The following is a 12,835-nucleotide window of genomic DNA, read 5'->3' as shown; positions in this document are numbered from 1 at the left end:
ATTGTACTATTTCTCTCTATACCATTTGTATTTAATTAACCTTTGACTATTGGATGTTCTTATAGGCAATTTAGTATTGCCAGTGTAACAGTATAGCTTCCGTCACTCTCCTTGCTCCTCCCTGGGCTCGAACCAGGAACACATTGAAAACACCCACACTCGAAGCATCGTTACACATCGCTCCACAAAAGCTGCGGCCCTTGCGGAGCAAGGGGAATAACTACTCCAAGTCTCAGAGCGAATGACGTTTGAAACGCTATTAGCGCGTATCCCACTAACTAGCTAGCCATTTCACATCGGTTACACCAGCCATCAGGCTGATAGGCTTGAAGTCATAAAAAATGCTGTGCTAGTGAAGAGCTGCTGGCAAAACGCACGAAAGTGCTGTTTGAATGAATGCTTGCGAGCCTGCTGCTGCCTACCATCGCTCAGTCAAACTGCTTTATCAAATATCAAATCATAGACTTAATTACAACATAATAATAATAATAATTAATGAGCCAAGCGGCCCAAACTGTTGCATATACCCTGACTCTGCGTGCAATGAACGCAGGAGAAGTGACACAATTTAACCTGGTTAATATTGCCTGCTAACCTGGATTTATTTTAGCTAAATATGTAGGTTTAACAATATATACAGTCGTGCAACGATTGTGCTTTTTTCGCAAATGCGCTTTTGTTAAATCATCCCCTAGCGTTGCATCGATTATATGCAACGCAGGACACGCTAGATAAACTAGTAATATCATCAACCATGTGTAGTTATAACTAGTGATTATAATTGATTGATTGTTTTTTATAAGATAAGTTTAATGCAAGCTAGCAACTTACCTTGGCTTCAACTGCATTTGCGTAACAGGCAGGCTCCTCGTGGAGTGCAATGAGAGGCAGGTGGTTAGAGCATTGGACTAGTTAACTGTAAGCTTGCAAGATTGAATCCCAGAGTTGACAAGGTAAAAATCTGTTGTTCTGCCCCTGAAGTGCCCCTGAAGGCAGTTAACCCACCCGTCGTCATTGAAAATAAGAATGTGTTCTTAAATAAAGGTGTAAAAAAGTAGCTATATATATTTTTTAATTCGGCAAAATCGGCGTCCAAAAATACCGATTTCCGATTGTTATGAAAACTTGAAATCGGCCCCATTTAATCGGCCATTCCGATTAATCGGTCGACCTCTAATCTGTATACAGAATATCTGTATATTAACTAAGTGAATGACTTACTACCCTACTTTTTACAGAGCGAGGTGGAAGGAGTTAAGGACATTAACACAGAACAGTGTAAACACAGGCTGTCACAGTGACCGTTTGGCCTTGGGCTGAAAAACTGTGACATAGTATGTATGTAGAGACATGCTGTCAGATCAAATTAACATCATACAGACAGGGACCTGGTGGTATTGACACAAAACAGTGAATACTGATCGACTTCAAAGCTGCACATGTCTCACACACACAAACACACCCAGTGATCGCAAACCCATATGTAAATGTGTGTGACCTGATCACACTACAAGCATTGTGGTGGAGACTGTGTCAAATTCTGACATTTAAAACACACACATGCAACTTACAGGCTTAAACTGAACACAATGGCTGTAAAGATGGTATAAAGTCACATTTTAGTATTTTTGAACAATTTATTTTTGGGGAAAAATGCTGAAAACAAAGGTATGTATCATTATCATATCATAAGAACCGTACTTGTCATATATGACCATGAGCAATGACGACACACCGTGGCTACATGGACAGAGGAGACAGACAAGTTAGCTACCTTGTAGACAGAGCCTTTGGGACTGAGCGAGCTAAACATCTCATCTCCGTCTACGCTGGAGGTACTGAGGCTCTTCATCCGCTCTGCTGCCTCCATCCTCCTCCTCTCTATGTCCTCCTTCATCCTCCTCTTCTCCTCCTGTACATGAAGACACAATGGTTCGGTTTTGCCCAAGAAGAGAAGACAATTGTCTACACTTAGTTAAAAGGGTTCCAAAAGGGTTTCTTCGGCTGTCCACATAGGAGAAAATTGTTTGGTTCCAGGTAGAACCCTTTATCGTTTCAGGTACCCCTTTTGTGGTCAGTGTAGAACCTTCTGTGGAAAGGTTTCCCAATAGAACCTGAAAGGGTTTTACCTGGAACTAAAAGGGTTCTACAAGGAACCAATCTGGGTTATTCAAAAGGTTGTCCTACAGGGACAGCCTGAAAACCCTTTTAGGTTCTAGATAGCACCTTTTTTTCTAAAAGTGTGCCACATGTGACAATAGCTACATTATAATGTATAATAGACTCCTGTTGGAGAGCTTAGAAGAAAAAGGGTAGGCTCATTTAGTGAGTGCTACATTCAGCTGCTGTATATCTTATGGCCGTAGGCTTTACAATTTATTTGTATTTTAATACGCAGGAGGCCTTTTTGCCTTTGGTAGGCCAGTGCAAATAAGAATTTGTTCTTAATTAACCTACTTGCCTAGTTTAAATAAAGGTTCAATAAAAAATAACACATAAAATAATAATAGCTGCTTAGCTGATTTAAAGCTCCTTTTGCATGTGCGATGTATGTGTTTAACATAGTGATGGGTCATTTGTGAATGAAAAACTCTTTTTAAACAGATCTTTTGGTGGACTTCAGAAATTAAATCGGCGAAAGAGCCAGACAACGATTAACTGTAGATAACTTGTAAAAAAATATTCCCTGAAGGACATTCTCACTACAGGAACAATAGATAGTGGGAGAGCACCTCATTCAGGTCCATGCACATTTTAGCAGTGCTTTAAAAAATGATTGTCATTTTATTGGCAGGCGATCTAATAATTTGGTCAGGTAAAAATTAATTTGAACTCACATTTCACGATCGGACATAATGTTAGGCAGATTTTACGGTTTACATTCACAATTTCCTACTTTTTCATGCTTCTAAGTACATTTTTAAGCACGACTGAACAAAGAGCGATTTGGAAGCTAAATGAAGGGCTCTTTTAGGTGAATTGAGCCAAATGATCCGGCTCAATGAAAAGACTCGGAATGCCCATCACAATTTAATCTATTTCTGTGTGTGTATCTTAAGGCCGTGGGCATCATAATATGTCTACAAAGTATTTGACCATCACCTCCTCCTTGGCTAGACGCTGTTGCTCCTCCTCTCTGCTCCTGCGCTCCTCTTCCTTCCTGACCTGGCGTCTCTCCTCCCTCCTCCTCTTCAGCTCCTCTAGCTCCTGCTCGGCCTCAGCCTGCTTGTGTTTGAGCTGCTCAAGCTCCTGGTTTTCCTTCTCCGCATGGCTCCGTCGGATCTTCTCCAGCTTGGCCTCTGTCTCCAAGATGGCCTCCTCCTCAGCCTCTGCAGCTGCCATTTGTACCACAGCCCTGGGAGAGATGGAGGGAGATGGAGGATGACTGCATGGAGGAACAAAGGTGGATATACAGTGGGGCAAAAAGTATTTAGTCAGCCACCAATTGTGCAAGTTCTCCCACTTAAAAAGATAAGAGGCCTGTAATGTTCATCATAGGTACACTTCAACTATGACAGACAAAATGAGAATAAAAAACCAGAAAATCACATTGTAGGATTGTTAATTAATTAATTTGCAAATTATTTGGTCACCTACCAACAAGCAAGATTTCTGGCACTCACAGACCTGTAACTTATTCTTTTTAAGAGGTTCCTCTGTCCTCCACTCGTTACTTGTATTAATGGCACCTGTTTGAACTTGTTATCAGTATAAAAGACACCTGTCCACAACCTCAAACAGTCACACTCCAAACTCCACTATGGGCAAGACCAAAGAGCTGTCAAAGGACACCAGAAACAAAATTGTAGACCTGCACCAGGCTGGGAAGACTGAATCTGCAATAGGTAAGCAGCTTGGTTTGAAGAAATCAACTGTGGGAGCAATTATTAGGAAATGTAAGTCATACAAGACCACTGATAATCTCCCTCGATCTCGGGCTCCACGCAAGATCTCACACTGTGGGGTCAAAATGATCACAAGAACGGTGAGCAAAAATCCCAGAACCACACGAGGGGTCCTAGTGAATGACCTGCAGAGAGCTGGGACAAAAGTAACAAAGCCTACCATCAGCAAGGGCATTGAAGATGAAACGTGGCTGGGTCTTTCAGCATGACAATCATCCCAAACACACCACCCGGGCAACGAAGGAGTGGCTTCGTAAGAAGCATTTCAAGGTCCTGGGGTGGCCTAGGCAGTCTCCAGATCTCAACCACATAGAAAATCTTTGAAGGGAGTTGAAAGTCCGTGTTGTCCAGCAACAGCCCCAAAACATCACTGCTCTAGAGGAGATCTGCATGGAGGAATGGGCCAAAATATCAGCAACAGTGTGTGAAAACCTTGTGAAGACTTACAGAAAACGTTTGACCTTTGTCATTGCCGAAAAAGGGTATATAACAAAGTATTGAGATAAACTTTTGTTATTTACCAAATACTTATTTTCCACCATAATTTGCAAATAAATACATTAAAAATCCTACAATGTGATTTTCTGGATTTTTCCCCCCTCATTTTGTCTGTCATAATTGAAGTGTACCTATGATGAAAATTACAGGTCTCTCTTATATTTTTAAGTGGGAGAACTTGCACAATTGGTGGCTGACTAAATACTTTTTTGCTCCACTGTATAGAGAAGGAGTATTTGAAGAGATGTCTCCGTCTCCTAATAGTTTTCACCATCCTGATGGTTTAGAATGTGAAACATCTAGGAGTTACAATGTGAATTGCGATGTGATTTGCTTGCCATGTAACTGAATTTGGAAGCAGGTCTGGTGAGACATATCCATATACCATAATACGCCATTATTTACCTGGGAGCCCTTAATTTTGTTTTGACCATGTATGATGTCACTTTCTCCCCAGCTGTGTCTCCGTTGACGTTGCCATGCTTTGCCTCTGTATGGAGGACGACTTTGGATGTGTACGAGATCTTCACCTCTTTGCTCTTCTCTTTCACCTGGAGTTGCAAAGAACATTTAACATCTCCAAAGTTGACTACTTCAACGACATACATTTTTGAATAATCATATTCATAATTGAAATGTTCTTTATTAATCACATATTTGCATATAATATAAATATATTTTTTAAATCAGTAAAGCTAAAGAGTACCTTCTCCTCAGCATCAGATCTTTGGTCCTCCTCTCTCTTCTTCAGCACTCTCATCTGCTCCTGCCTCTGTTTCTCTGCCTCCTCTTCTCCTTCCCTCTCTTCTCTAACCACCTCCTCCTCTCGCTCCCACCCTTTCCTCTCACTTTCCTTTCTTCCCCACTTCTTCTCCACTTCATCCTCCACTTCTGCCTTGTGTCTCTGCTGGCGAGAGGTGGATGTGGTGGGGGTGGCTGAGCCAGAGAGGGTATGTGGTGTGGGGGGCTTTGCGGCACCATTCAGTGGCCTCTGGTCCTGCTCCTCTGTGGCCTGACTGAGCTCCTCCATGCGCTGGGCCTGTTGCCTGCGTCTCTCCAGCCGCTGGGTCCAGTCACTGAAGCCCTCGTCCTCCTCCATAGAGGGAGAGCTGCTGCTGGGCTTCAGATCCCTCTCATACCTGGGACACAAAGAGGAACATGGAGAGATAGAACATGTTAGGTCAACATTCAGATGAGCATCATGAGCTAATCTTGGTTGAGTTTCCAAAACCTTTTGTAACACTAAGGTTGTCTTAAGTCCTTTGTTAGGCAATGGACGAAATGGGATCTTAGTACTACCAATGTTTTGGAAGCTCACCGCTAGTCTGAGAGGGAAGTAGACTTTGCTAGCTTCAGTTTATAACATGAAAGAACTATAGGGGTATGTGAATGCAAGGATTGCTTAACCAAGGGGTTCCCAAACTTTTTCACTCGGGGACCCCCTTCCAGCATTGGGAAACATCCCGCGCCACCCCTCTGAGCATGCGCACACACCACGTCTATGTCTATGGGCACAGGCACTGTTCATGACACAAACTGTTCACACCCCTCTTGTAGGTGGAGAGAATATGTTGCAGGTTAAAAGTTTATTTCCTGCGAATTGTACACATTCTGTCATGGGGTGCAAAGAACATTTTGCAATTTTAAGCAAATTTTCTTGCAATTCTATACATTTGGCCATTTCTAATGTGTAATCAGGTGATATTTGAGTGAGAAAAAAAATACAACAATATGGGCTAAAAACATTAATAAAAAAACGTTAGCTGACATAGGCTAGTAGATCTGGACATTTCTGACAAGTTATAAATAGCTCTCTACGGTACTGTTGAAGTCAAACGTTTAAACTCAGTTTTTCACAATTCCTGACATTTAATCCTAGTAAAAATGCCTTAGCTCAGTTAGGATGATTACTTGATTTTAAGAATGTGAAATATCAGAATAATAGCAGAGAGAATTATTTATTTCAGCTTTCATTTCTTTCATCACATTCCCAGTGGCTCAGAAGTTTACATACACTCAATTAGTATTTGTCAGCATTGCCTTGAAATTGTTTAACTTGGGTCAAACTTTTCACAACCTTCCCACAATAAGTTGGGTGAATTTTGGCCCATTCCTCCTGATAGAGCTGGTGTTACTGAGTCAGGTTTGTAGCCCTCCTTGCTCGCACATGCTTTTTCAGTTCTGCCCACAAATGTTCTATGGGATTAAGTTCAGGGCTTTGTGATGGCCTCTCCAATACTTTGACTGTTCCTTCCTCATGAAGCCATCTATTTTGTGAAGTACACCAGTCCCTCCTGCACCCCCACAACATGATGCTGCCACCCCTGTGCTTCACAGTTGGGATGATGTTCTTCAGCTTGCAAGGCTCCCCATTTTTCCTCAAAACATAACGATGGTCATTATGGCCAAACAGTTCTATTTTTGTTTCATCAGACGAGAGGACATTTCTCCAAAAGGTACAATCTTTGTCCCTATGTGTAGTTGCAAACAGTAGTCTGGCTTTTTTATGGCGTTTTTGGAGCAGTGGCTTCTTCCTTGCTGAGCGGCCTTTCAGGTTATGTCAATATAGGACTTGTTTAACTGTGGATAGAGATACTTTTCTACCTGTTTCCTCCAGCATCTTCACAAGGTCCTTTGCTGTTGTTCTGGGATTGATTTGCACTTTTTGCACCAAAGTATGTTCATCTCTAGGTGACAGAAGCGGTATGACGGCTGCCTGGTCCCATGGTGTTTATACTTGCGTCCTATTGTTTGTACAGATGAATGTGGTACCTTCAGGCATTTGGAAATTGCTCCCCAGGATGAACCAGACTTGTGGAGGTCTACAATCTTTTAAAGCTAAACTGAGTCAGATGGTAGAGAGTAGAGGTCGACCGATTATGATTTTTCAACACCGATACCGATTATTGGAGGACCATAAAAGCGGAGACCGATTAATCGGCCAATATTTTTATTTGTAATAATGACAATTACAACAATACTGAATGAACACTTATTTTAACTTAATATAATACATCAATAAAATCAATTTAGCCTCAAGTAAATAATGAAACATGTTCAATTTGGTTTAAATCATACAAAAACAAAGTGTTGGAGAAGAAAGTAAAAGTGCAATATGTTCCATGTAAAATATGTGCCATGTAAGAAAGCTAACGTTTCAGTTCCTTGCTCAGAACATGAGAACATATGAAAGCTGGTAGTTCCTTTTAACATGAGTCTTCAATATTCCCAGGTAAGAAGTTTTAGGTTGTAGTTATTATAGGAATTATAGGACTATTTCCCTCTATACCATTTGTATTTAATTAACCTTTAACTATTGAATGTTCTTATAGGAACTTTAGTATTGCCAGTGTAACAGTATAGCTTCCATCCCTCTCCTCGCTCCTCCCTGGGCTCGAACCAGCAACACAACGACAATTAGTGCACGCTAACTGGCCAGCCATTTCACTTTGGTTACACGAGCCTCATCTCGGGAGTCATAAACAGCGCAATGCTTGATGCACAACGAAGAGCTGCTGGCAAAACACACTAATGTGCTGTTTGAATGAATGTTTACGCGCCTGCTTCTGCCTACCACCGCTCAGTCAGATACTTGTATGCTCAGTCAGATTATATGCAACGCAGGACACGCTAGATAATATCTAGTAATATCATCAACCATGTGTAGTTAATTAGTGATTATGATTGTTTTTTTATAAGATACGTTTCATGCTAGGTAGCAACTTACCTTGGCTTACTGCATTCGCATAACAGGCAGCCTCCTTGTGGAGTGCAACGAGAAAGAGGCAGGTCATTATTGCGTTGGACTAGTTAAGGTTGCAAGATTGTATCCTCCGAGCTGACAAAGTGAAAATCTGTCGTTCTGCCCCTGAACAAGGCAGTTAACCCACTGTTCATAGGCCGTCATTGAAAATAAGAATGTGTTCTTAACTGACTTGCCTAGTGAAATAAAGATTAAATAAAGGTGTAAAAAAAAAAAAAAATATATATATATATATCGGCAAATCGGCGCCCAAAAATACCAATTTCCGATTGTTATGAAAACTAGAAATCGGCCCTAATTAATCGGCAATTCTGATTAATCGGTCGACCTCTAGTAGAGAGAGGACTAAAGCTTCCTAATATGACCACCGAAGAGGTGTTTTGGCTGGTGTGAAACATCCCAAAGTGCCAAACAATGGTTCTGTAGTATGGGTCAACATGGGTTCTACAATATGGGTCATTATGGGTTCTATAGTATGGGTCAACATGGGTTCTATAGTATGGTTCAACATAGGTTCTATAATATGGGTTCTATAGTACAGGTCAACATGGGTTCTATAGTATGGGTCAAAGTTGGTTCTATAGTATGGGTCAATGTTGGTTCTATAGTATGGGTCAACATGGGTTCCATAGATGGGTCAACATGGGTTCTATGGTATGGGTCATTGTTGGTTCTATAGTATGGGTCAAAGTTGGTTCTATAGTATGGGTCAACATGGGTTCTATGGTATGGGTCATTGTTGGTTCTATAGTATGTGTCAAACATGAGTTTTATTAGTTGTATTAGTATGTACATGGTATACACTGTCCAACTAAATGCTAACATGGGTTTTATTACATGTGTAAAACATGGGTTCTATAGTAAAGTCTACAATATATGTCAACTACAGTGTTGGGGAGAGCGGACGTGGTTCACACACAGCTAACAAAGCCATCTCCCAGCAGCCCAGCGAGTGGAGCTGCTGCTGAGCCTGTCTATGAACATCATCAGGCACAGATCGAAACACACACAACACAGGGAAACAGCTGGAACAGCTTGTAGACTGGCTCTGGTGTTGCTGTTTCTCCTCTACAGCCACTGTCGCAAGCTAACGTGTGTATGTGTGTGTGCGCGTGTGTGTGGTGAGATGGTAGGCGGTTGACACCTGATTTCACCAAATAAACACTTGGGTTGGGAGAGGAGTGGTGAGGAACTGTGGGCTGAAGTAAGAACAACATTAACTGAGATTAGAGCTGGCAGGAACACTGAATCAGCCCTGGGTTCTTTTAGCATAAAAGATACACAGTGATACCAGGGAAGAGAGAGACAGACAGACAAGGGGCTTACGAGGACAACAGGTCTTATAGAGACCCAGATAACCAGAGACAACACAGCTGGACAAATTAACTGGCACCTGGAAGTCGAGAGCAGCAAGCTTCCGTCAACCGACATTAAGTGATTTCTGTAACAAGTGCTTAAGAGCCGGTGATTAACTGCAGGGAATGAGGTGGAGCCTAATGTGGGGACCATGGTAGACAGTATTGTGAGGAACATGGTAGACAGTAATGTGGGGACCATGGTAAACAGTAATGTGGGGACCATTGTAGACAGTATTGTGAGGACCATGGTAGACAGTAATCTGGGGACTATGCTAGGCAGTAATGTGGGGACCATGATAGACAGCAATCCGGGGACCATAGTAGATAGTATTGTGAGGAATATGGTAGACAGTAATATGGGGACCATGGTAGACAGTATTGTGAGGAATATGATAGACAGTAATATGGGGACCATGGTAGATAGTATTGTGAGGAATATGGTAGACAGTCATCTGGGGACCATGGTAGTGTCACGCCCTGGTCGAAGTATGTATGATTTTCTTCCTTTATTTGGTCAGGCCAGGGTGTGACATGGGTTTATTTTGTGGTGTGTTTTTGTATTGGGGTTTTAGTAGGTATTGGGATTGTGGCTGAGTAGGGTTGTCTAGGAAAGTCTATGATTGCCTTGAGGCGGTTCTTAATCAGAGGCAGGTGATTTTCGTTGTCTGGGTTCTGGGTGAGGACTACTAGGCCATGGTCGATAACGAGGCAATAACGAGGCAATATACAGGGGGTACCGGTACCGGTACAGAGTCAACGTGTGGGGGTACATTTAGGTAATATGTATGTAACCCTCTCACACCAGGCTCGAATTTGACTCTTATGATATTAAGTTACGTAGAGTATCTCAACAACACAGGATGTTAGGTGAGAAGGACATCTCCAATAAGAATCCCTGCTGTAAACTCTCTAAGGTGATGACAAATAGGGTGTTAACTTTGGATGTAATGATTATATATTTTTGTTATTGTATAAGAATATGCTTTCCCATGCATTAAGTTAAATTGAAACAGTAAATGACTCCACCAAGGCAACATACATAAGGTCCAAGATGTGTATTATTACATTTTCAAAGCACCACATGGAAAATAAATAAATAATAATAAACCCCAATGAGTCGTGCACAACCCATGTCCAAATTATTTCAAGCTTGCTTAACACTTAACAATTATAACAACTCTCTTGTAAAATCCCTTCATAACTCAGTAGGTTTGGGTTTGGTTCTATTTTTATCATATTTTTGTATAATTCTTCTTCACCAACGGTCATAATGTAACGTTCATCCTTTTCTCAACGTCTCTCTCCCTCTCTTTTCCCCCAGGCCTCCCGTTAACCAGATCAACTCCCCCATTGGCCACAGCTTAACAAGCGACTTTATTGGTCAAAACTTAAACTTATAAGAAATCCAACCTATTCACTTATACATTAAAGAAATATTTATTCAGAAGAAATGCATTAACAACATTATAGTATGGGAGCAATTAAATCACCTTTTAAATCTAATACCAATTAATTATAACAAATAAACTCAATACTTGTTTCTAACCAGGGTAATACATAAGGTAAGGTGACTATGCATAGATAATAAACAGCGAGTAGCAGCAGCGGAAAAAGGAGATCAATGCAAATAGTATCCATTTGATAAACTGTTCAGCAGTCTTATGGCTTGGAGGTAAAACCTGTTAAGGAGCCTTTTGGTCCCAGATTTGGTACTCCAGTACCGCTTTCCGTGCAGTAGCAAAGGGAACAGTCTATGACTTGGATGGAGTCTTTTTAGGGCCTACCTCTGACACCGCCTGGTATAGAGGTCCTGGATGGCAGGAAGCTTGGCGCCAGTGATGTACTGGGCCGTACGCATTACCCTCTGTAGCGCCTTGTGGTCGGATGCCGAGCAGTTGCCATACCAAGCAGTGATGCAACAGGTTAGGATGCTCTTTATGATGCAGCTGTTGAACATTTGGAGGATTTGAGGACCCAGATGTTTTCAGTCTCCTGAGGGGGAATAGGCGTTGTCATGCCCTTTTCACAACTTTTTGGGGGTGTTTGGACCATCACAGTTTGTTGACGATGTGGACACAAAGGAACTTGAAGCTCTCGACCCGTTCCACTACAGCCCTGTCGATGTGAATGGGGGTGTGCTCAGCTCTCCTTTTCCTGTTGTCCACGATCAGCTCCTTTGTCTTGCTCACATTGAGGTAGAGGTTGTTGTCCTGGCACCACACTGCCAGGTCCCTGACCTCCTCCCTGTCGGCTGTCTCATCATTGTCAGTGATCAGGCCTACCACCGTTGTGTCGTCAGGAAACTTAATGATGGTGTTGGAGTTATGTGTAGCCACGCAGTCATGGGTGAACAGGGAGTACAGGAGGGGATTAAGCAGGCACCCCTGAGGGGCCCTCGTGTTGAGGATCAGCGTGGCAGATGTGGGGTTGCCAACCCTTGTCACCTGGGGGCAGCCCGTCAGGAAGTCCAGGATCCATTTGCAGAGGGAGGTGTATAGTCCTTCGCTTAGTGATGAGCTTTGAGGGCACGATGGTGTTGAATGCTGAGCTGTAGTCAACTAACAGCGTTCTCATGTAGGTGTTCCTTTTGTCCAGGTGGGAAATCTGTTGATCCTGCAAAGTCTAGTGGGTCTAGGATTTCTGGGATGATGGTGTTGATGTGAGCCATGACCAGCCTTTCAAAGCACTTCATGTCTACAGACATGAGTGCTAAGGGGTGGTAGTCATTTAGACAGGTTACTTTGGCGTTCTTGGGCACAGGGACTATGGCGGTCTGTTTGAAACATGTAGGTACTGTATTACAGACTCAGTCACATTACTGAGTGGTAAAGCCCTATGCTGAGTAAACACAGGCCACTAACAGCTCTCCTCTCCTGTGTTTATAGTTTCTAACTGGAATATTATTAGCGGACAAGTTGACAAAAGGGTGACATATATGTAAGTCAAATCAAATCAAATCAAATCAAATTTTATTTGTCACATACACATGGTTAGCAGATGTTAATGTGAGTGTAGCGAAATGCTTGTGCTTCTAGTTCCGACAATGCAGTGATAACCAACAAGTAATCTAACTAACAATTCCAAAACTACTGTCTTATACACAGTGTAAGGGGATAAGGAATATGTACATAAGGATATATGAATGAGTGACGGTACAGAGCAGCATACAGTAGATGGTATCGAGTACAGTATATACATATGAGATGAGTGTGTAGACAAAGTAAACAAAGTGGCATAGTTAAAGTGGCTAGTGATACATGTATTACATAAGGATGCAGTCGATGATGTAGAGTACAGTATATACGTATGCA

General features: G+C 42.0%; 1 protein-coding gene across 2 annotated transcripts in view; it reads right to left on the bottom strand.

Moving 5' to 3' along the window:
- Positions 1–12,835, bottom strand: part of LOC124037614 (non-muscle caldesmon-like) — a 43,279-nt gene that overhangs the window by 16,317 nt on the left and 14,127 nt on the right. For both annotated transcript variants that reach the window (XM_046352488.1, XM_046352489.1), the window contains 4 exons: positions 5,110–5,542; positions 4,809–4,954; positions 3,103–3,355; positions 1,775–1,912 (listed from right to left, as the gene is read on the bottom strand). In XM_046352488.1, coding sequence (XP_046208444.1) covers positions 1,775–1,912; positions 3,103–3,355; positions 4,809–4,954; positions 5,110–5,542 — 970 coding nt within the window. The remainder of the gene's footprint in view (positions 1–1,774; positions 1,913–3,102; positions 3,356–4,808; positions 4,955–5,109; positions 5,543–12,835) is intronic.

The sequence above is a fragment of the Oncorhynchus gorbuscha genome, linkage group LG06 (genome assembly GCF_021184085.1).
Source record: "Oncorhynchus gorbuscha isolate QuinsamMale2020 ecotype Even-year linkage group LG06, OgorEven_v1.0, whole genome shotgun sequence".
Classification (NCBI taxonomy): Eukaryota; Metazoa; Chordata; class Actinopteri; order Salmoniformes; family Salmonidae; genus Oncorhynchus; species Oncorhynchus gorbuscha.
This window is presented reverse-complemented; position numbering and strand designations above follow the sequence as displayed.